Raw genomic sequence first — 25,879 nt, forward strand, 5'->3', positions numbered from 1 at the left:
AACGTTTATCAGCACTTTATTTATCAAAACTTATCTTTCAGCACTCGTTACATTTTATACACTTTTTCTTTTTGAGATCTTAGTTGAAAAAAAAAGACAATTCAATTGCGATGTGTATATGGAATTTTATAATCTGGCAGGTAAAGTTTTACCTACAGATGAAATACTGTCTTATGTATTATTCTACCCATCCCACCTACCTAAAATAAATGTTCTGATATTTTATAGACAGGAGGCCACAATTTGAATCACATTTCTACTTCTACCATCATGGATATAAAGTTTTAGTGCTGGCAGTCTGCATTCAGATATGGCAGATGAGCCACAAGCTCTCACTTGTTTTTGGTCCACATTGTTTCCTGAGGGGTTATTCATACCCTGGAATGATGTTACACTGTAAGTGTCTGGTGAACACAGTAAAAACGTGCAGAGTAATCATCGTAAAAGCTTTCCATGTCTTTTCACACATCACAAAACATGATTTTTTTTTTTTTTTTAATACAAACTTTTTTCTTCTTTAGTCTTAATACTGGAATTGCACTTAAATCAAGGGAATTCATATGACAGCTAGGATATTGCCATAGCAAGTTCCCTTCCCCATCTGCTTGTAATATTTCTATACACATTGTTCTGGATAAAAAATGCCCTCTTTGGGTTGGTTTATAAAATAAAAAAAGGTTTTGGAAGCAGAAATGCATAAGGGAATCCATGTGAACACAGCTTTGTTTTAATCACACTGCAGCCAGGGCAATAAAAATTTACCTAACAAAAATATTTGAATATTATAAATCTGACCAAATGTTGAGTGTCAGCAATTAAAATCACCCGAAATGCATATTTGTAAAATGGAATCAAATAAGAAATGAAGTCTGATCAAAAAGCCCAGGGGAAGATTTGTTTCAAACAACCAATGTTAATTTAAGTAAACCAATTGGAGAAAATTCAGCCCTTTGAGGTCCCTGGCTTCTTGTGCAGGTACACTCCTGGTTTCAGTCCAAAGCACAACAATTGCATTCATGTAAAGTAGTTTGGATCCATTAGAATTGGTTTACTATGATGAGTTGAAATAACACATGCATTACCACAACATGCATTGGTGCAATGTGGTACCACTCATTCTTAAAAGCACCTCGGTGTGAGCTGTCAGCACAGTAGATTCCTAATAACGCCCTATGAAAACTGTCACCACAGCTGAGAGGAGAGAATGAAACCAAGAATCCAGTTAGTTGTTGTTGCAACACTGATGTGGGTGACAGTTGTTGCCTCGGAAACATTGACAAATAGTCATAACGGGAATCTTGGCAATGTTGTTCAAAACATACCTTGCACTAGAAAGCAATGTTTGCTTATGTACTGAAGCTGCCTCTGTTCCTAATAATCCACTCAGTCCCAAATACTACACACTAACAATAAAATAAGATGTGAAGAATAAAGTTAATATATTTACCATACCCCTGGCTTCTGCCCACGACCCATAGACTAGGGTGACTTCACCATCCTTCCTGCAATATACCGTGGAATTCTGGGTAATTGAAATCTTATGAAATAGTGCTCTAACACTGCATGTGCAACATTTTCGTGGCTCATAATTTCCCATAACATTGTCAGAGGAGTTATAATGTCACCCAATGCGCTACAGAATTTGGTGCTAAGACAAGTATATTTACTAACTTTTCTACTGCTCTGCCTGCCTTACCTTTAGTAAGTATAACAAATACCAATAGAAATTTTACTTGTAAGTCCTTTTATGAATTGTTTTATAAGAAACCAGTGCTGAATGAAGATTTTGACCACCCTTGCTGATCCAGCCTTCAACACTTTCTAAGCCACCCACGTCTTGCAAATCAAGAATTCTAATCACTATTCATGATTTTTCCTTACTTCTGCCTTTCCATCACTTGTCAGTCAATCAAACAGAGCGTCATCTTTCCACAGACACCAATTAAAACCCTACAGAGTGCCAGAACCCTCCACCACTCTATGCAAAACTAAAAACAAATTACCCTTTAATACACTTTATTATATCACCCACATGTGCTAAAAAGTAATGATATTTAAGGGAAAGCTAGAATTATGCACCAATATGAGGACTGTATGACCAGAGTTCCTGAAACATTGGGGTAATCAGGGTGTAATACTAGAAAACCTCTTTATACAATCTGGCAGGGCCTCTACCAATTTCAGAAGTGGAGAGGTTCTCCCTAATTTATTGTGATCAGTCACACCGAAACAGGAAATGAGAGAAATTCTCCCTAGTGGGCAAAAAGTACAAAAATTTGACAGAAGGTATGTTATCCCCTACTCTATACAGAATAAACAAAATTTTAGTGAGAGTTCCACTTTAATATAGCTTGTCACACGTGGCAGTGGATGGACAGAATGTTCACTTTTGTGTTCTGCTGCTTTAAATTCCTATATAACTATCATCCACACAAATGAGTGCTCAGTCACAAGACATTTTCACAGTGCATACAGACCCAGAATCTGATAAAAGATTACAGTTCATCGTGTCTCTCTTTATCCTCCTGGTCTTTTAACTTGAACTCAGCCTCTGTAATTTTGCCATCTTGATTTCGGTCTTGATTTTTGTACATGTTCTCAATAATCTTCTCTGCATCAAAACCGGGGGCCAGTCTTCCTTTTCCAGCATCCACCTGGGCTTTGATGTAATCTGAAAACTGGAAACATACTGACTTGGTGAATTTTTCTACTTTCACAATTGCATGCCAAATACTACAAGAATCTGGTGGATGGTTCACGTATTTAAGGATTGGGTAGCCACAAGAGGTTCCCCTTTATTCCCTCTTCACCACCACTACCACCACATGCCTACCTTTATTTTATTACCCCAATACTAGCATATAATATAGAGGAGAATGTGACTCACTAAATGTAATCCCACCAAGTTTATCACCAGGCACCAGAAATTGTTAAAAGACCCAATAAACAGAATAAATACTCTATTTTTTTATCCGGCTAAAAGTACTTTTTATACTCAAATATAAGGAATCTGAATATAAAAAAACAGGAAAACTACACACGAGTACAAACCTAGATTACAAAATCCTGCCCTTACTGCTAACATTCAAAACAGTAGTCAACAGAAATGTCAATAACATTAATGGGAATGAATTTATCCATTGTGTGTTATCTTTTTAACATTAATTTAAAAAAAATTGCATGGATTCTGTTTATTGTTATATTATTCTATTGTTTCTTCCTTTTTTACGGGTTAAAGTACTCTATACTTTTAAGTTAATCATGATGCATCACTTGCTCTTAGATGAACTTTTGCGCATTATTGGTTGGCCAACAGTAGAGATTGCTGTGTCCTCATGTAAAGTGCCACAAACTCATGTCACAGACATCAAGAATCTGTTATACGCTTTATATGAGGACACAGCACCATCTAGTGGCCCCACTATAAATCAATACTTTATTCTCTATTGTCAATGGGCCTGATTTATTAAAGATTGGAGAGGATACACTTTCATCAGAGAAGCTGTGTGATCCAGAAAACCTTGCATGAATCCAGTCCAGGATTGAAAACATTTGCTAACAAATAGCAAATGACTTTTAAGAAATCCATTCCAGGTTTGCTGGATCACCCAAGTTCGCCAATGAAAGTGTATCCTCTCCAGTCTTGGAGAGCTTTAATAAATCAGGCCCAATGTTAGGTCAAAACGTCTTGGTTTATTCTCCAGTATATATGATAATCTTTCACTAATAAACCTAGGGCTGTGTGCAGAAGCAGCTCTCCTCATGATGTGTGTGCAGGAGAGGTTTGGAAAGGATGAAAAAAAGGGCTAGTAAAAGGAGATTGTAATCAGGGAGCAGGATAACTGGAAACAATTAAAAGTGAAGGCAACTTTAGTGCGCATCGTTGTGAGGAGTAGAATACCTTTCCAAGACAGAGCGGAGAGGCAGAGACAACTGCTTTTCAACACAGCCTAAACACTCAGTTACATATAGGTTTGTGTTCAAGTGCTTCTGTCCTGCACACAGCCTCAGGGAAAGAAAATGACACCTGATGTTCTCTGCAGGGAAATACATCAGATCGCAGTAAATATACCCCAGGCCGTGTGCAAGGGAAAGGCATCTGAACAAAGCTACAGTGCTCTTGTGTATATTTGGAGAGCTCCTGGAAGGTCTTATGATAGTATTATTTTATTCTGATCTGACACCATCATATATTTATTTCTATCAGTTTCTGTAAATACACTTTAGGAGTAAATGTTAATAGAAGGTCTGGGGAACAATGTCCTATATCTGTGGCCAAGGAGTCATATAAAACAGTGTGTGAAGGTAAAGCATGTGAAGACAAACAATACAGAATTAAAGGACAGACAGGTTATAATCAGTGATAATAGTAACAGGGATGAAAGAAAAAACGAGTGACAGACAAAATGACGTAATAGACTAAAAACAGAATGGTGTGTATGTTCTGATGAGGCAGGTGAATTATAAATCAGGATCTGGGAAAGAGGAACAGGGAAAACAGAGAAGAGGGCACATGAACCTCATGCATTATATGAATAAACTTTGGAGGACTTCTGTGAGTTTGAGAATTAGGTGGCTACTAGGAGAAGCCACAAAACTACCAACCAAGGAAACATGATGATTAACATTATTGTTGATGATTTCTCCAACTGACTGGTAGCTGTGCATGTGACACAGAAAATATGTTACCACAGACAGTGCATTGTTTTTTTCACGTTTTTATGTGACAAAGGCGGGGGGCCATCCTGTAAAAAAGATGTCATCTAGAAAGTATGCCTGGGGCAGCACAATGTGTATTTACAGCTATAGTCACCAGTTATATACTGTATGTAGCAAATAATATACAAGTTCATTGTATTAGAAACTATAGGGAATGTTCTGCTTTCAACATTCATGTTGTTATTTGTTAATATATTTTATCTTTTATGCAGAAGGCAGTACATAAAGTCCATTAAACCCAGAATATTGTTGTTACTCCTAATCACCAAATAAGATTCCCTTTTGTTTATAGTTGAAGATGAACCTATATAAACATAATAAAAACAGAAAAATGTATTTTAAATAGTTTTATTCGTAATTGGGTGATTTATCCTATAAAGTATTGCTGTAACTGACAAAGTATAATTCTGAGGCACCATGCTTCTGTTTTTTACCTCTATAATGTAATTTTTGTATGTGATCATGCAGGTTTGATGCTTACCTCTTCTAGCGGTATCTCCCCATTTTTGTCTTTGTCAATGTCTTCAAAAAGGTTTGGTGACACCTCTTCATTCCACACAAACATGTAACCATCAGGTAGTCCTGGTATCAAATCCAGCAGTTCAATATCGAAAATCAGCACTGCACTTCTGGGAACTTCACCCTCTGTCAAGTTGTAGGAAATAAAATAAAAGGAATGATATTTGTAACACTGCGCATGCGTCTAATGGACAACAACTCTCTTGCATCCATTGCGCACAATCTAATATCACAAGGTATAAAATAAAAAAGACAAAACATATTCTTTTAAAGTACCTAACATTTACTTTTACTGGTAAATAAGAAGGTCTCACAGATATTACACAAAATGTAATGCAATTGTGTATTTTGTCTTACATTTTGCATGCCTTTTTACACACAAATTTTTGCTTTTATTTATTTTGCTAACAGCTTCCAATGATTCATAGAGCAATACTCAGACAGGGAGAAGGGGTCAGCACTAAGGACTAATCAGGTGCAGCTGCATAGACATGTGAAATCAGGGAAAATGCTGACAGGAGGAAAGCATATGACCTAATATTTTTTTTTTTTTATTGTTTAATGAGCAGGCTTATATTTATAGTAAGCGGTGTCTTCCTGTTTGTGCTGCCCAACAGAGGTGTATGAACAACAAAAGTGTCAGGATAACATCAAGGAGTATTTGACATGTAAGGCAATTCACATACAGTTAGGTCCATAAATATTTGGACAGAGACAACTTTTTTCTAATTTTGGTTCTGTACATTACCGCAACTAATTTTAAATGAAACAACTCAGATGTAGTTGAACTGCAGACTTTCAGCTTTAATTCAGTGGGTTGAACAAAAAGATTGCATAAAAATGTGAGGAACTAAACCCTTTTTTTACACAATCACTTCATTTCAGGGGCTCAAAAGTAATTGAACAATTGACTCAAAGGCTATTTCATGGGCTGGTGTGGGCAATTCCTTGGTTATGTCATTATCAATTAAGCAGATAAAAGTCCTGGAGTTCATTTTGGGGGGGGTGCTTGTATGTGCAAGATTCAGACAACATGCGGTGAAAGGAGCTCTCCATGCGGGTGAAACAAGCCATCCTTAAGCTGCAAAAACAGAAAAAAAAAAAAACACCCAAGAAATTGCTACAATATTAGGAGTGGCAAAATCTACAGTTTGGTACATCATGAGAAAGAAACAAAGCACTGGTGAACTCAGCGATGCCAAAACACCTGGACGTCCACGGAAGACAACAGTGGTGGATGATCGCAGAATACTTTCCATGGTGAAGAGAAACCCTTTCACAACAGCCAACCAAGTGAACAACACTCTCCAGGAGGTAAGCGTATCTATATCCAAGTCTACCATAAAGAGAAGACTGCATGAAAGTAAATACAGAGGGTGCACTGCAAGGTGCAAGCCACTCATAAGCCTCAACAATAGAAAGGTTAGATTGGACTTTGCTCAAAAACATTTAAAAAAGCCAGCACAGTTCTGGAAAAACATTCTTTGATCAGATGAAACCAAGAATAACCTTTACTAGAATGATGACAACAAAAAAGTATGGAGAAGGCGTGGAACAGCTCATGATCCAAAGCATACCACATTATCTGTAAAACATGGCGAAGTGTGATAGCAGCCGAATGAATTCTGAGGTGTTCAGAGACATACTGTCTGCTCAAATCCAGCTAAATGCAGTCATGTTGATTGGGAGGCGTTTCATAATACAGATGTACAATGACCCAAAACATACAGCCAAAGCAACCCAGGAGTTTATTAACCTCCCTAGCGTTAACCCCGAGTGTGACTCGAGGTAGAAAAAAGTTGCTGAAAGTGGTAACCCCGAGTCACACTCGGGGTAGGTAAACCTATAGGAAGTAATAGTAAATAAAGCCTTACCTGATCATCCCGTGTTGTCCATCGCCGTGATCCCTGTCTTCTTTCTTCTTCCTCCGGCGTCTTCTGCACACGATGAGTCACCGGGGAAGTTCCCAGTGATGTCGGTGCGTGTGTACATTGCCGGCAGGGCGGGAAATTCAAAATCCATTTGTATTGCAATCAATACAAAATAACTGTATTGAATGCAATACTTTGGATTTATATGTGTAAAAGCAGTACATTGTATTTCATGAACATTTATTTTACAGTATAATATAATAGTATGAGTATTATATTTATTTTTTAAAATAAAATAATAAATATATATATATATATATATATATTTTTTTTTTTTAATTTATTATTTTGACATGATTTTGTGTTTCAAACTTTATTATACTCCGACTATTATATTATACTGTAAAATAAATTTTTATGAAAAACAATGTACCGCATTTAGACATATAAAACCGGAAAGAAACGTACCGCTAGGGAGGTTAAAGCAAAGAAGTGGAATATTCTTGAATGGCCAAGTCAGGCACTTGATCTGAACCCAATTGAGCATGCATTTCACTTGTTGAAGACTAAACTTCGGACAGAAAGGCCAACAAACAAACAGCAACTGAAAGCAGCTGCAGTAAAGGCCTGGCAGAGCATTAAAAAGGAGGAAACCCAGCATCTGGTGATGTCCATGAGTTCAAGACTACAGGCTGTCATTGCCAGCAAAGGGTTTTCAACCAAGTATTAGAAATGAACATTTTGTTTTCAGCTTTTTAATTTGTCCAATTACTTTTGAGTGATTGTATTAAAAAAAGGCTTTAGTTCCTCACATTTATATGCAATCTTTTTGTTCAACCCACTGAAAGCTGAAAGTCTGGAAGTTCAACTACATACATCTGAGTTGTTTCACTTAAAATTTATTGCGGTAATGTACAGAACCAAAATTAGAAAAAAGTTGTCTCTGTCCAAATATTTATTGACCTAACTGTATGTGTAGGGTGTCTGTGTATTTAGCTGCCTACTTGGAGTTTAGCTTTGACTTACCTACTCCAGCTTCTCCATAACCCAGATGTGGAGGTATAATGACTGTACGCTTCTCTCCCACACACATATCCCTTAGGCCAATGTCCATTCCCATTACAACCTGGCCAGATCCCAATACTATGTTGTAGGTTTTGCCATACTGGTGCCTGAGAAAAGAAATGACAATTACAATCAAAATATATAACTTAATTTCCAACATTCCTAAAAAAAATGTGTGCCGTAGGCACATGCTGTAAGACATAGGAGACCTGCATAAAGTAGCAAAGGAAAAGGGGAATTTCATGCAGTGTACTATGGATGTTTGTAGAAAGAGACACATGGCAACTATGACATGAAGGATTATCATTTCATCTGAAATAACTACTTTAAACAGAACTATGAGCAAAATACAAAATTACATATTTGAAGTTTGGCAAAGGCAATAACATGGTAGTGCCCCCTAATAACACAGTTTTATTATCTTTTTGATCCTGCCAATATATCCATAATTACATAGGTTGAAAAAAGACACAAGTCCATCAAGTTAAACGACTAGGGAAATATACATATCCCAGATATAAAACCCTAGGGACATAGTTGATCCAAAAATTCGGACGTTCCCTGGATCAACAGTGTCAGTTATCTTTACTTTAAAGCCTTTATACCCAGTTATATTCTGTGCTTCTGTGTAGATTTTTTACCCTTCCTGTAATAGGTCAAGCTGCAAAAATGGCTGTTACAGGAATTCCTAGTTCTATGACTACGGCAGCGGTCAATCAACCAGCAGAATTGATTGGAGGGGATGGGATAAAAGCACAGCTACCTGTAGTTCACACAGAAAGAAGGCAACAGCAGAATTGGTAGCTGGTGCTCCCCTATGAAAAAGGCCTTAGGGGGAGTATAGTCTGGCAGGATCCACACCTACATAATAAACATTTACTTACAAAACCATGTTCTGACTTCACTCTTTACTACTTTCTATAAATGAATACAGCTTTATTTTACACAGACCTTGACTGTAATTGGATACTGAAGGAGCAGCAACACTAATTTGGTGAGCCCTGAATCCCGCCGAGTCTGACAGAATCAACAACTATTTATTAGACATTTACCGATACAAATATAAAAAACCTTGCACAGCACGTACAGTTCAAAAATGGAACTATTTACTTTGAATATCTGTGACATGTATGAGCACAGCAATAAAAACCTAACAGAGGTTCCAATCTCTTACCTATCTAAACCTAGCAAGACCTTTAGGTACAGTTCAAGCCTTCTCTTTCTCGCATGACAGTATGGTGGAGGAGTGTAACAAAATAACAAATCCTTTGATGGGTAAACCACTGTTTTATATTTTCCAAATTTGAATTAAGCAGTTTGCTTGTAGTTTAATTTTAAACATTAAAATGCAAAAACAAAATGAATCTGCTTCTTATTAGATATCCATGTGGATGGAGACAGGTGGCAAACGTGGAAGAAATGTTATATGGACCCTCGTTGTCTCTATGAGGCTGAATGCTTTTTTATTGCTGCACAGCAGACCACAGTTTACTTTTACTACTGACTCACAACTCTGAGATCCATGAAATAAACTGAAAATGCAGCTGCCATGTGTTTATTTCAGCTAGAATGTTATTATGTTTAATCCCTGCTATAAATCATTGTGCCCTTAATGTAATGATCTGTAATGTTAAAAACAAGTCCTGTGTGACACAAACACTGTATTTTATGATGTAAAGCTGATGGCTAACACTGAGAAGACTGTCTGGCAATGAAAGGGTGCCATAACATTTAGCCCTAAGCAAGAAACTAAAGGTTTGTCTCAGCCACCATTGGGAACATTTCCAATCAGCCAGGGCTGTTAAAGCAATGTTAGTGTGGATGTGGGGAGCACAATACCAGGCCTAAACAGTCAGGCATTGGATCCAAACATACTTCTGAGGGTAAGAATGGAGGAGAGATAGACGCACCCCCTGTCTGAACAGATCTGTGAAATCTGTGTGTAACACCAGGGGCCCAGTCTGTCACTGAGGGAACCAGTTCAGCGGAGAGAATCAGATTGAAGCACTTCTGTCCTAAAGAATAAATAGACAGATCTGGGCAAATAACATTTTTGGAATATTTTCTGTGTGTGATACCTAAAACAACTCTGCCAGGGTAACGCCTTTGTTAACAGGCTTTAGTCAGAATAAAAGTAGGCAGAAAGCCCTAAAATATAAGACTGAGTTTAAACCTTATTCTTACACCTGATTAGGTTACCCTGTCACATACTTATTGTGAGTTCATGATGCAGAGGTTTCCTACAGTGAAAACTGCATGTAAAAACAATCAGTGAATCCAGAGGTATTAGCAGAAAAAAATGATATGCAAATCCTGATCTTTCCTGTAAAAGTCTAGCCAGGACCTCTCCCCATCTCGTTAAACTATGGATACTCTGATGTAGTCAGTACCCACAATGATAAATAGACACAGAAAACTGTTCAGTAATCATTGTCTGGCCCCTAATCCTTTATGACACCTAATAGGATTGCAATAGGATAGTGCGTCTTTCCCATTGTTTTTACCAAAATCTTCATTCCCTTGATTTACTACAAGAGCATGAAGATAGTAACTAGCTCCCCAGACATCCACCTGGCTTCAAGCTCCTTCCTAGTGGCCCTCTACACAACTGATGAATGGGTTTATCATGTTACATTCTACAGGTTTGTGACATGTTAAGTCAAGTTGTTGTGTAGGATAGCTCTATAAAACACTCATTTATTTAGGATTGTGCAATGGCACCTCTATAAATTATGTATTCCTAGTTATATGACATGATAGGTAAATTCCAGATTCTGGATGATAAAAAAGCCTGACATTTGAAATGTAGCACTTATACTTTGTGGTGTCATCATTCTCTGACTTTCAGACATGTCCTCATTACAGCTTGCTTTTCTCACCTTCCCAATAGAACACAGCATGAAGAAAGTTATCGAATATGACTTTCCCTGAGATTTTACCAGCATTGTAATTATATTCATTTTCTTTTGTAATGATTTGCAAGGAACAAATTTGTAACTCAATTATTTTTTAAATGAGTGAGGTATCTACCAATCTATGGGTCCCAATGCAAACGTTTGATTAGATTTCTGAAGCTGTATTTGGAAGGTGAAGTACAAGTAGATTGCACCAATGCCCTGGTAAATGCAGCTGCTTTCTATATTGAAAGGTATAAGTAAATAAATAAGATAAATGAAACAATTCTGACCTCTCTTTCACGTAACCAGCCCAAAAACATCATAACAGCAATCATAAGATGTGAATGCGTTAAAAAATTAGTCTCCACCACTGGGTTTCACGACTATTGTCTATGACTGGAGTTATGTTTTAAACATCCACCTTGATTGGTTAACATACCATTTCTATTGCACCATGACATTTCTCATTTGCAGTATCGGAAGACTTGTGTGATGTACAAGGAGGAAGCCATTAAAATATCATCTGAGCAAAATCTATGGTGGAGGCCACATCAGTTAAAAATACTGAGCCCAAGAAATAATGAGAAAGGTAGATTCTGTGAGGAAATAGTTTTTCTCCATCCACAAGCTATTTACCACTATTCCTGGCCTAAAGGTGCGTACACACTTCCAATTTTTATCGTTCCAATCGAACGACGAACGATCGATTGGGCAAAAAATCGTTGGTAAAAAAGTAACCAACGACGCCGACGAACGAGGAAAATTGTTGGAAACGAACGACCGGACCGGCGGATCGGATTGGACGACGATCGTTGAACATCGTTCGTGTGTACGGTCGTTCGTTGATCTTCCATGGTCAGAGCATGCGTGATGAACGAACGTCCGTTCACTTTCCTGTCGTGCACATAGTTCCTCTATCGCTTAAACGATCGTATCTATTGTGTGTACAATATCTACGAACGATCGTGTCGTTACCTCTATGTGCAGGATCGGTGCTATACGATCGTTCATATATATCGTGCAGGAACGTTCGTCGTTCGTTTTCCGACGATAATAATTGGAAGTGTGTACGTAGCTTTAGTCATGAGTAGAGATCAAAGTGACTGGTTGCATTTGTGACCTCTGTTCTTATGTCTCTTCTGGCCTAAAATACACCCCAGAAAGCCTTTTTTCTACATGTTAAAATACAACTCTTTTTATGAACTACAGTGCCCACCTCTCCTATCCTTGCTGAACTAAACTACATAACATCCTTCCACCCCATCTGCTTATTTACTTTAATAGGACAACCAAGGCATTCTGCAAAGTTTACAGCCCCTCCAGCGTATTTTTTGTACCTCGTGGCTGCACCAATACAGTGAACATTCATTGGCTGGTATAGGGCCCTATTCTAAGGCAGACACTTGGAAGATAAATGTATACATATCTACGAGGGCTCATTGTGTAGGGTAAAAAACAGAAGTCTTAAGGGAAGAGATACATACATGCATTTTAAGACTTCATTTTCAGGTTGGAATAGTGTGCTCCTGACCCACAAGTTTTGATCCCCTGCCTTATCAACATATAACATTTATATAGAACAATTTACTTCTTCATCCCCTATGTTGTAGAGTGTAATAATACATAAATCTGACATTTTATAGCATATCACAGCATATATAGTATACTATACATTAAATATGTTGCTCTTACGTTGAATCTAGTACAGTTCCATCCATGAGAGTTGCATTATAGTGATATTTTAGGTAATCTCCATTTTTGCTGAGGACTGTACAGTTGCTTGGCTTAAACTGCGATGTAATGCTGACTGAGTCATCGGGGTTGTGGAAATCCACCACAAGGATATCAAACACTAACACAGCAGATCCTGGGATTTTTCCTGCAAATTCCACAAAGTCAGCAAAGTTATTGATGAAAGTGATGTAATAAAGGCGTTTAAATTAAATGATGGATGTAGCAAAGTTTCATATTTCACCCATATTGGGAAGCATTACCCAGCCTGATGCCCCCTGATGAATTTATACACTAGCAGAGCATTACTGTGCAATGGGCAGCCACTAACTAGGCTTCTAACACACTATGACACAGTAAAGAAACACATGACTATCTTTTGTCATTGCAGCATGGCATTAGTTTTGTGATGTTGCCTATTCCTACAAAGGGGGTTAGGATGTCACCACACTTGGACACAAGTTGTCATAAATTGCTTTTTTTTTTTAAAAAAAAACATTGTGTTCTATTAACACAAATAAACATATTTACTGCATGCAATTTATATAGTTATCTTTTTGGTATTCTGTCAGAGTAAGCAATGATGATAATTTAAAGTTTTGTAAGGTGTTTAATAAAATTAGCAAAAAATGGAGTTACGTGAGATGCCTATGAAAAAAATAAAGATTTAGCCAAAAAGGTTTTCAAAAGTTAAATTATCATGTTGTGTTAAAAGTTACAATTCTATTCTAAATTAACATAATTGACCTTTAAGCCATTCAAGGATCAGCCAGTCCTTGAGTATGAACAGCAGGCGGTTTAAATCACATGATGACTATGATTTATCAGAATGCGTGGGTTCAGATTACTTGCTAAGTGCAAAACTAAACTACAGTTTATTATATTGTATTTCAAACTTTTCAATCTTTTAACAACATATTTGACATTTTTCAACCAAACAAATAAACAAACAGTAAGACACTGAGCACACTTGTCAGGTTGTTAGAAAGTTACTAACTCTAAATCTTGGACAAGACATGGATAATTAGAACCAAACAAAAACAGTCTGCCATTAACTTAACAGAGATTAAATCAAAGGGGAAGGTAGAATAAAAGGATGGGAGAACTGTCATATCTTGCAATACTAATAAGGTTACGTACACACGTGCTATAATTATCATTGGAAGCGAACGACTAACAACCGATCATCGTTAACAAAAAAAGTGCACAACCACTGGCACAAGACACCGATCAACGAGGAATGTCGCTGTAAATGAACGACCGTCTTGGCGGAATTGATTGGGAGATGATCATTTGCTATCTATTGTGTGTACGGTCGGCCATTCAGTGATCGTGGATTGTTCTGTGATATACTTTCTCCTGTACATGTCACTTCCTGCATGGTTCAAACAATCGTATCTAGTGTGGGTACATTATTGTCGAATTATTTTTGAACAATCGTATCGTTTCAACATTTACAGAATTGCACGTGTGTACGTAGCCTAACTGTATCAGATCTCTCCTAGACATTGTGTGTTTTCCAAGGTTTCCAGGTCAGGTCAAATTTGTCTAAAGTATGGTTTAGAGTATTTGAAAGTCTATAATTTACCATGATCCAGTTACATTTTGAAGTGAGTGGTTCTATAGGGATATTTTCTTTATTCCACTCTTTAGCTAATGTTATGTGAGCAGCCACTAAGAAGAGCTTAGCCCATTTCTTTGTAAATTTAGGGAGCTGTTGGTTGAGATAGTTGAAAGGGGCAGCTTCCAGGGTTTTTCTATCTCAGTTTGTATATTGAGGACAAAAGTGTAAATATTTCTGACCAGTAGTTTTGGGCTGCAGGACATGACCACCAAATGTGCTCCAACGTCCCTCTTGCCCCACAACCCAGTTTAATATATTGATCTGAAATAAATGACTGGACACCAAAAGTTTTTTTTACTTTTGTTGACTAATGAAGAGAATTTTAGAATATTTGTGTTTGGGTGGCACAGGTGGCTCAGCAGCTAGCATTCCTGTATATAAAGCTCTGGGTGATGAAAGGTTTAAAACCTAGCCAGGACCCTATGAGTGCTCTAGGCGCTCTGGTTTGCCCCATACCTCCAAAAACATGCAGTTAGGTTCATTGGCTCCCTCACAAATTGTCTTTGGTATGTGTCGACAATAAGTAGCACAACCAAAGTGCAGTGTGAGCTGCTGGGTACAATATCAGGGTAATAATTAAGAATAAAAAAAAATTCAGTTATGTGTTTATGTACAATAAATGTTCAGAAACAAAACAAAGCCCATAATGACACCTACCTCTCCCCTCTTCACCATAAGCAAGATGGGGTGGAATTGTTATTCGCCGCCTTTCTCCCACACATAGACGCAGCAAACCTTCATCCATGCCAGAAATCACATACCCCTTCCCGATATAAGTGTCATAAGTGCGATTTCGAGAATAACTGCAATCAGAAAAAAAGTTTTGTCAGCAATAAAAAGGAACTGAACCCTGGAAGTTGTGCCCACAAAAGATAGGAAGGGTAGCAGGAAAAGGACTGTGAACCACCACTGCCTTTAGTCTTGCAGAAGCTGATATTTTCCCTTACGTACCTGTACAACTACCCCTCTTCATAGCTGAACTCCATGTACAAAACTTTAATATATTTCTCAACAGCCACAAATTTTTAAATTCACTTTGTGTGCAGCAAATGTCATATTTCCTTATCCTGGAATTCAGTATAATTTAAACAATGTTTTATTACATTCTGTGGCCTAGCTTGATAGATTTTCCTTCTTTCCTGTCTTGTAACTACAGAGGAAGCTGTGTTGTCTCTCCTACAACAACAGAAACAACTATAAAAACTTGACAGAGGCTCAGACCATTTCCTAAATGTATCTACAAGTTAATAAATCATTTGTAACTGGATTTTTACTTGATGTAGCAAACTGAGAGCAAATACCAAGCTACTATATATATATATAATAAAAACACATTCATATATGTTCAATACATATAACACCACTATTAATTTTGTACGACAATTATTAGCACAGCTTCCTCTATGACCAGTACACAACAACCATCGTTTACCTATCAGAACACAAAAACTCCAGTGTTGTCAGTGTTGGGTTGTGGTTTCACAAACCTGGAGTCAAAAAATGTGCCGTCCAGCAGTGTTCCATTATAATGGTATCTGATGTAGTCACCAGCCTGGGTCCTTCTCTCACAGTTGTCTGGCATGTAGATGACCTCTGATGTGATGCCATCCTTAGGATTGTGTAAATCCAACAAGACTACATCAAACACAAGTGTTGCCTGGGGTGGGATATCTTTACCTAGGAAATAAAAGAGGTATATAGAAAAAGATTACTATAGCTATAAAATTTTCATTAATATCATTATTATTAATATACGGTATTTCTAAAGCGCCAACATTCTGCGCAACACTGTACAATAAATAGGGGTTGTAAATGACAGAAAGATGACCCTGCTTTGAAGAGCTTACAATCTAAGAGTTGGGGGAATGTAGCATACAATAGGACAACAATGGGCCATGTCTATATTATCACACTTGTCTATCAAATAAATTCAGTGAGTTAGGAAGTACAGAAGGTTGGAAATGTAACTAGTCCTACCCTAACCCACCCTACCCCTCCACAAATTCATACTTAGCAAAGACCTATGAGCTGTGCTCCTGACAACCTGACTGTGCGTTCACATTACAGCTCAAATGATTTCTATGGGGCTCATCTACCTTTGACTTAGGACAAACCTATTAGAAGAAAAAACTAACGGTTGTAAGATGTACACAATTCACAGGAGTGCAGCCCTTCAGTTCCAAGTAAGTATGAATCTGTAGTGGGGGCAGTTAATTTGATTAGGTTAGGATAAAGAATGGGGGGTATAAGGACACTTTGTAATAAAGTGCACTTATTCTTTAAAGATGTTTCATATTTTAACATACTTTAATAAGGAGATCCTGGGTGAAAGTCCTATTGTACTTCCCCAAAATTGATTAACCATGGATCCAGAGAGTCCAGCAGCTCTAGACATTTTTTAACCTTTGTGTAAAAAGTTTTATAAATTCTTTACTTACCATCACCATCTTCTTTATATGCCAGGAATGGGGGAACTGTGATTATACGTCTTTCACCAACGCACATTCCCAGAAGACCAGTGTCCATTCCAGGGATCAGCCAACCAATCCCTATGTAGGTGTCATACGTCCTCATACGGTTATGGCTGAATTAAAAAAAAAAAAAGAAAAAGCTGTCATAATATAAAATTTTTACTTTACCATTGCTAAATGGCAAAAACCAACAATATTGCTCCTGCAACAGGTTTCCCAATGTATGGTATGTAGTGTCAGTGTAAAGCTATATACACCTGTATGATGTAAACTGACTAGTCTACTCTGTAGCTGAGATTGGCTGTACCTGTGCACCTATCCTCACAGCCAGGACCTCTCGTGCCTTTTATTTCATGTGAACAGAATGAAGTCCCACAGTTGCTCACCACTTACTTCTTGTGATCATCCTATTCATGTGAGAATATAGTTTCTACTGTAATGAAGAAATGCTAAGTAATGTAATCTATCAATTATTGCTCAGTCTACTTTGGATGTCACATGGTCACATATGATTGAGCCTCCCACCGGCTGGGTTCAGAGATGAGAAGTAATGCCTGTAATGTACAAGCACACATGGCTTATGAAACATATATTCTTTCTGCCATTTCTTGTTTACAGACTGTTTATATTTACTCATTAACCTGATTGCTTTTAGAATTTGCCTAGTTCATTTTTAGAATTAGTTGTACTTTAAGCTAGACATGAACCTTAGATGACATTTGGACATTAGCAGACAATCCAACCTCCCAAAACATTACTATGCATGCTTGTATCTTGAGACATAAAAGACAGAAGTCTATTACATTTTCTTTTAAGCAGAAAGAGCACAATAGACCATCAGATGGAAATTTAGACTCTAACATATCTGTTCTTTTTTGTATCCCCAGAGACAGGCTAATTGTTCCATTGTGTGTTGCTGAATACAGGCAAATAAATACAAGAGAAAATAATTTTAATAACTATGACTTAGCCAGAATCCTGTATATGTTTGTAGCCATACACTTGCTTGATAATTTACATATTTGCCAAATCATCTTTAAATCTTAAAACAACCACTTAATACATACCTAGAATCAAAAAGGGTCCCATCCAATAATGTCCCATTGTAGTGATAACGAATGAAATCAGAGACCTGTACTGTGCGAGAGCAATTTTCAGGTTTGTAGTAAGTCTCAGTTTCAACTTTGTCATCAGGGTGCCAGATATCTAACAAAAGGACATCAAAGTGTAGAATGGCATCTGGAGGAATAACATTAGCTGTAAAAAAAGAAAATTCAATGAAAATTAAAAATCCATAGGGCAAATATCAGGTAAGCAGACACAAGGAATAAAGCTATGTACACACGTCCAACGGTTCTCGTCTGATAATCGTCTCAGGGGTGATATCGGGCGAGAATCTGGCATGTGTACAGCGCCAGACGGACGATGGACAACTATCGATCATAATGCAAGGGAAGGGGGAGAGAGCGCTGCAGGGTACTGTTTCGTCATTCTCCCCCCTCCCCTCTCCATAGAGCAGAACGGTGCTATATGTACATCACTCGTTCACGCATCATGCAGTGCTAATCGTTGGAAAGGATCATGAAAGATCCTTTTCAACGACTATTATGGCACGTGTGTATGCAGCTTAAAAAGAGAGAATGAGCCAATCCTATAATTACCTAACTATCTGAGTGTAATTTGAGTTTGAGCTAGTGAACGCTGTAAACAGCAGGTTTATTTCTCAGCAAAACAGGCATGATTACCTTTGATAACTAAACAAAGGACTTTCTACTTCAAATATTTTCTCTGTGACATTGTAAGTGAAGTCAGAAATGTTCAAATGAAGCATCTCTGAGTAAATCTAACTCCATGTGCTATGGTCTAATAAAAATATATCAATTAATATTCCAACAGGCTGCAAACCATTTAAAAAAAAAAATCAGTACTTTGTTTTCCTTTATCTCTAAATGATCCTACACTTTGCTCTCCACTTACTCTCCACGCCACTGCTCCTCAGCATGGTATTAAATATGAACCAAAAAAGCAGCTCCCATGATATAAAGGGAAATCTTCTTGAGGTCTTTATGAGTTATGCTTCCTTACTCGGATGTTGAGGTGGACACAAAAAAAAGAACCTTTCCCATGCCCATACAGGGTAATGTAATGGGTTAATTTGTCCCTCCCCAGCAGTATATAGCTTTTTTTGGCCCCACCCCGCTTTGGGTACAAAGCAAAATATGCTACTCTTCTTGGTATGTGTGAATGTGCCTCACTCCCCCTCTCTATTGTAACAGCCCTGGGGCATACAGTTATTGGAGCCAATATGCCCTCTGACACCTCTGACAAATTGGTTTAGAGTTTAAACAGGATTTGCTTTACCCATCCCCAATGGAAAGGTTAGAATATGCTGATGGGTATACAAAAAGGTATAGTGGCCAGTGTTTGCATAGATTAGAGACTTTTATATCCTTCTACAACAAACTGTTATGACAAACTGATTATTTTGTTTATTGTTATCATTATCTTGTTTGTATTTTATGTTCTAGATGTCTTTCTTGAATGCTTACCTGGTTGCTGAATAAACATTTAAATAAAAATATAATATAAAATAAAATAAAAAAGAATATGCTGCTGGGAAGGGCGGTGAGCTAGGTGAGTTTTCTACAGCATAGACAAGGGTAAAGTTTACTATAATCTCTGGAAGTTTTCTCCCCAGTGTTCTTCCCAGCCCCTTTTGGCCAGGCGCACCACCTGGCACTTTTCAGTAACCACCTAGATGTTTTTTTGGTGGTTACTGAAGAGTTGGGTCCCACCCTGCTTAAAAAACCTTCTGGGTTGAACACTGTTTCATGTTTCTATAGAAAACTAAACTGATAAAAACTAATTAAACTAAAGAAAAAGAAACCAGGTAAACTCTTTATTGCAGAAGATTATAAGCATTTTTGTAAATATAGAATATGGGAGACACAGGAAGAAAGAAAGGTATAACAACTTTAGTAGAACAATGACAGGGTAAGTTTAAGGCTTTTTTGACTGCTACAATGACACGTAGAGTGCACATATACTTATACCGGACATGTAAGTAAACTACTTACCTACTCCTTCACTCCCATAGGCAAGACTTGGTGGAATTTTCACTAATCGCCTCTCATTTACACACATTCCAATCAGGGCTTGGTCCATTCCTTTAATAATCTGTCCTTTTCCCACAAATACATTGTAAGTGGTTCCACGATCATAACTGTAAAATGCAATAATAATAGCTATAAAATGTTTTATTAACAAACATAAACCATTTGTCATGATTTATTTAAAGCTTGTTTTCTTTGAGCTTTTCTTCAATAGCATTTCAACTCAATGCAAATATAAGCCTGATCCAGTCTTTCAAATAATTACTGTAATATGTACCTCAACAATACCGAGCATCCTCAGGTATAATATATATTGAGGGAAATAAATCAAATTCTGTGTTAAATACTGTCTAAGCTATGGTACAGACCAGTTTATCCCCCCTGCGTCTGTGAAGAAGTGTTGTTACCAATTTACAGGCTTAGGTGCAGAGCAGATGCTGCAAGCTGCACCTAGCCCTATGGAAGGGTCACAGGGGTCATTGCTAAATGCAACACCCCATCACAGCACTTACTGAACAGCTGCAACTGACAACGTGTCAGTATCTTATAAACCAACTAAAAGCATTGGGTGGTAGTGGGGGTAAGGCTAGTCTGAACAAGTCTTTAAAGTAAACCTTAAAACTACACATTGCATAGATAACTAGCACTGCTAGCTGTTAATAAACTTCTATTATATAATTTTCTTTAACTTTTCTCTAACTTTCTTTAAATGAAGAGGAGAACATGTTTCAATAAGTATTTCTGAAACATGATGAACACTTAACACAAATATGATACTTGATTTGACAAGATAAAATCTAGATTATAATGATAGAAAAAATACTACTAATTTTACATTCTCAAAATTTATTGCAGTAAGCTGGACCAGATGTATACTTCCTGAGGCCTCAGGCCAACTGGCTCCTAGGTCACCCCTCCTACCCCAGGTGGTTATACAGCCTTGAGGATTTTTACCACCCAAGACAATCTTTCCAAAAAAATCTAGTGTTAGATGTCTGAAGATGTTGTTTAGTGATCCATTATGAGAGATTGCCATAAGAAAGTTCTGAAGATGGCCATTGTTTACTATTAGGAAGGATGCAGCGGGGTGCCTCCTGCTTGTCCTCCCCTCTCCAGAGAACATACCAGGCCGATTAACACATGTGTACAGTGCTTGTTTGTTCCTATTGTCATTTTGAGTTGCACTTATTGAGCCTCTATACGAGGCTTTAGTATACCCTAATATTATCAGACCTTATGGCCACACTATGGGACTAGGGGCTGCTTCCCTACTCTACATCAGCATATCTAAAATTGACAACTAATAACTAAGAGCAAACTGTCACTTATTCCAGTAGCAGTCATTTCTAAATGAGTGCAGGTGTTGGCATGATTGTGGGATGGGGAATATAGACATTCACTGTCTTCTGTAACCAGCTAATCAATATTTCTGGCATTGTATGAACAGACCACAAGAGTCTTTGAAATTGTACTTCACATTTAAAATAATTGAAAAGCAAATAAAACTTTTATTCACAACCAACCAACCAACCTGGAAAGGGATTGCTTATCAAAGGCAACAGCCTATTTTTTTGTGTACTATGGTATTATTGAAACAAATCTGCTTTATGATTTTAGCCAAAGACCAAAGCTTGTGCACACATCAGATGATTCTAGCCTGGGATGAGCACAAACGTATACGATGGCCCCGCAATGCCATTCATCAATCCGCCACCGATGATTGATGAATGACCTGGCAGGAAAGACTGCTGTGCATTCCTGTGGAAGAGAGGACATTGTAGTGCCACTCACTTGTCTTCCCCCTTCTTATCTATAGATTGTTGAAATTCTGAGAAATTAGTGTTTTTGTCAAATGATATCACGGTCACAGATTTCATACATATGACGATATGACAAATGTGATCATTAAGGATGTGAAATCTCTACCAGCCCCACATGGGGCGGTTCTGTGAATGATTGTTGTCTGTCCAGCATCATCTTTAAACATGTTTAAACAAATACTAAGCTGGATCACTGGTGGCACCTTGGAATCACCTTGGCAGCACGGTGGCTCAGGGGTTAGCACTCTGGCCTTTGCAGCGCTAGGTCCCAGGTGCAATCCCCAGCCAGGACATTATCTGCATGGAGTTTGCAGGTTCTCCCCGTGTCTGCGTGGGTTTCCTCCGGGTACCCCGGTTTCCTCCCACATCTCAAAAACATGCAGTTAGGTTAATTGACTTCTCCCTAACAATTGACCTTAGACTACATTAATCACATATGACTGTGGTAGGCACATTAGATTGTGAGCTCCTTTGAGGGACAGTTAGTGACATGACTATGGACTTTGTACAGCGCTGCGTAATATGATGGCGCTATATAAATACTGTATAATAATAATAATAATAATCATCAATTATGTAACAGGTCAATTTATGAATAACAGTTTATTGTCTAACCATGGGTTAGGAGACGTTTATTTATCTAGCATCCATGCAGGCCTTAGGCTACATACATGTTAGATGAGTGTCACCCATGATGAAAAATTGTGATTGTCTCTACCAATAAAAACTAGAATGCATATAGTTCTTCCTAAATTGTTCACTGATCCGTCATTCATTGATGGTGAATCAATGAATGACCAACCAGGGACAACCACTGTATTTTCCTTTGGGAAAGGACACAGCAGGGTGTCTCCCGGGTTATCCGGTTTTGATGATGGAAATGTGGTTTCCAGCTACAGAAATCTTACATGTGTACATAGCCATAGAAGTACACAGAGATGTAAATGTCTGGCTTTTCTAGAAGACATGTTAAACTCACACTTTTCTGTAAGACAATCACTAGCTTGTTAGTAGATGTGGATTTAGGACAGATGGACTGTATTTCCCTATCAGTACAAAATGAAAGTCAGTGTGCTGTTATCAGATGTGTTTACAGCTGTTTTACAGCATCTGGCACGCTACAACGTGCTTTATTACTCCAACCAATCATATGAAATATTTGCACAGTATTGGCCTGGGCTTCCTCTGCAATAGCCATTCCCTCCAGCACACGCCATCTCTAGCTGAGAATCTCAGGCAAATGTGGGGACGTGGACAATGTGTGGGAATCATGTTTCAGCTTGCCTGTAATTGGGACCAGAGAAAGCAGCTGCATATATGAACTTCTCATACGCCTGGCTAAAACCTCATTCATTTTGCATCTACTCCTTTCATTGATATTTCATTACAATCTAAATATCTAAATATATAAATTAAAGAAGAATATAGATCTAGGTTAGCCTTTATTACACTTGTGTGCTGCAGAAACACGTGTGTTGTTGCAACTTAAAGCAACACACATGGCATGGGTTGGTACGCTGTATTGCCTTTCATTCCTTATGGACCTTACTAATACAATATACATAAATGCATTGCTTGGTGCTTCCAAAATGCAGCATTCACTAGCTTTCTATATTGTGTGTTAGCTTGTCCATTCAAATGAATGAGCTGCTGACAGCCACGCTTGGCAACGTATGCGCATTTTGGAAAATGTAGCGCACAGCTGTAGTGGGAATGAAGCCTTACATAAAGCGCCAGGATTGGATGTGGAAAAATGAAACCGGGGACACAAGAATATATATGGGACAATGGGGCAACTGGAAGAGACCTACACACTAAATACACAACCTGTACACAGGGGTAGAATGAACATTATAGAGCAATATACAAGGAGCCCAATGCCTAAAGGGATAATAATTATTAGTCTTGGATGGAGAATCTTTTTTTATTTATTATTTTGTATTTTGTTTTGTTCTATCTAGGGTGGACTAATTTGATATAATTTTTCTATTTCTGAACAATTATTTTGTTTGATTCAATTTGAATCAAGCTCACCTTTTACCCCCTTCACCTTGCTGAAATAGATCACCTGTAATAGTATCAAGGTTCTCCTCTGGCCTGGCTGCACCCCCAGGACAGGCGATGCCACCCATTTTTCGGTTAAATTTGGGGAGTGTAGTGTACCCCAAAAATCACTGAGAAAGCACTCCTAGTACTTGCCAGATTTGGATCACTCTGCATTCCCTAGGACCATGTGAGAGGATAAGGATCACCCTCTGCACCATGGAAGCCGGAGGAAAGGTAAGTATAATATAAATCTTTCCTTGCAAGTGGTGTTGATAAATATATTTTCAGCATTTTAGCATTGAACAGGCAGCGTACCAAGCTGGCCCATCACCATTACACAGGTATGTGAATCTGGAATCCCAGCAATCATGATGAAGCAATTTAACTACACAACTACAACTACTTTAGGGGATGCTGGTGCTCAACTACACCAGCATCCCCTAAAGGCCCAAAAATATCTAAAACGTGTTATTGTAGGCATTCACACGCCGATCATCGATCAGTAGAACGATCAGATTATAAATCTATACTTTGTGATTGACAAGTATTTCATCGACCTTCCCCTTGTTCAATAATCAATCTATTATATTGAATGAAAAGTGGGGAAAGAGTCTGCCATGGATGTATGAACATCATTTCTTGTTTACAATCATATTGTTATCGATCGAATGTCGATTGTGGCACTAAAAATGATTTAGATTTTAAAAGATGGTTAACCAAGTTCTATATGATCTGCCTCACCTGATGATATTTGAAGGACATTTTTGATTGATTTGATGTTTTGAGCATACAAATATTTGGGATTATCGGTAGATATTGCCAAGCATGCTGCAGATTTTAGGATATTACATTTTTATATTTAGGATAATAAAATGATCACAGTTCCTGTGCTATTACCGGACACAGATTTAATCCCACTGATGTAGCTGATCTTTCATGGAGTGTCTGTGTGAACCTCCCATGGATGGGTAAATGGCATGCCTGGCACCTACAGAACGATGCCCTGTGTACCCTACCTGGAATCAAACTTGGTGCCATCAGGGAACGAGCCATGGTAGTGATACCGCACGAAGTCTCCCTCCTTGACGCTGCGGGGGCACAGCTCGGGCACCGAGGTCTTCTCTATGAGCAGCTGCTCCTCGGGCACCGGCGGGGCGTCGTTACAAGTCACGAAACTGACCAGGAAGACGGCCTGGAGGAGCAGCACCGGCCAGCGGGTGACGGGCATGGCGGAGAGGACGGGCTGCGAGCTTTTCCTAACCCTCATGGCAGAATGGACCCTCTAGGAGCTGGGAGAAGTCCGGGCCGTGCACTGGGGGGAGTATAGCTGGGACAAAGGGGCGGTACCAGCACTCTCCGGTACTTGAAGTATGCGAAGTGTCCATAGACCGTGCGTGACCCGTGTGTGCTGCACCTACTGGAGGCATCACCACAATACACCGCCCGGGGACCTATACAAACATGCCGGGACACAATACAGATGTCTGTCAGGAAATAGCTTCTATGGGTTACATATTCCATAATACACCAATACACGTATATATAGATATTTATTATAAAGTAACTTTATTTATTATAACGTTTATAATGTCACGTCACAGTGCTCATAGACAAAGTGTCAACGTGGAAGACCCTGCGAGGCCACGCCCAGCCTGAGGAGACCCCTGAACGGCCCTGTGAGGGGAGAGAGCCCGCCGGATAGGCGGGGCTTACTATACTTTATCCTTTTCCTAGGCTGCAGGAATCTGGGAATTCGGTGCTCAGAGCTTGTCTAGGCGGGAATTATGTCTGCATAGGTGCAGAAAGTTGGGGAAGTGTCAGTGGGCATGGAGGGGCTGGCACAGATGAGTGAGCTCCCATCATTGCCTCTCATACGTGGCTGATGTGTTGGCAGGCATTCCATAGAGCTACACTGGGGGGAGGGAGACTTGCTGTGCCAGCCTTTCCTTCACACTGTCATTGGTGGGCCAGGCTGATGTTATCATTGCTCCCTCATACAGTTC

General features: G+C 38.5%; 1 protein-coding gene across 1 annotated transcript; it reads right to left on the minus strand.

Annotated features, from left to right (window-relative positions):
• On the minus strand, window positions 1-25,273 carry FKBP9 (FKBP prolyl isomerase 9). Its single transcript, XM_072412237.1, has 10 exons — window positions 24,893-25,273; window positions 19,975-20,120; window positions 17,965-18,154; window positions 16,865-17,010; window positions 15,914-16,103; window positions 15,084-15,229; window positions 12,764-12,950; window positions 8,136-8,281; window positions 5,201-5,364; window positions 1-2,678 (listed from the first exon to the last, which is right to left on the minus strand). The coding sequence occupies exons 1-10, from the start codon at window positions 25,141-25,143 to the stop codon at window positions 2,496-2,498; spliced, it is 1,749 nt and encodes a 582-aa protein (XP_072268338.1). The 5' UTR covers window positions 25,144-25,273; the 3' UTR covers window positions 1-2,495.
• Between the last annotated feature and the right edge of the window lie 606 nt (window positions 25,274-25,879).

This window comes from Pyxicephalus adspersus, chromosome 5, assembly GCF_032062135.1.
Source record: "Pyxicephalus adspersus chromosome 5, UCB_Pads_2.0, whole genome shotgun sequence".
Taxonomy (NCBI): Eukaryota; Metazoa; Chordata; class Amphibia; order Anura; family Pyxicephalidae; genus Pyxicephalus; species Pyxicephalus adspersus.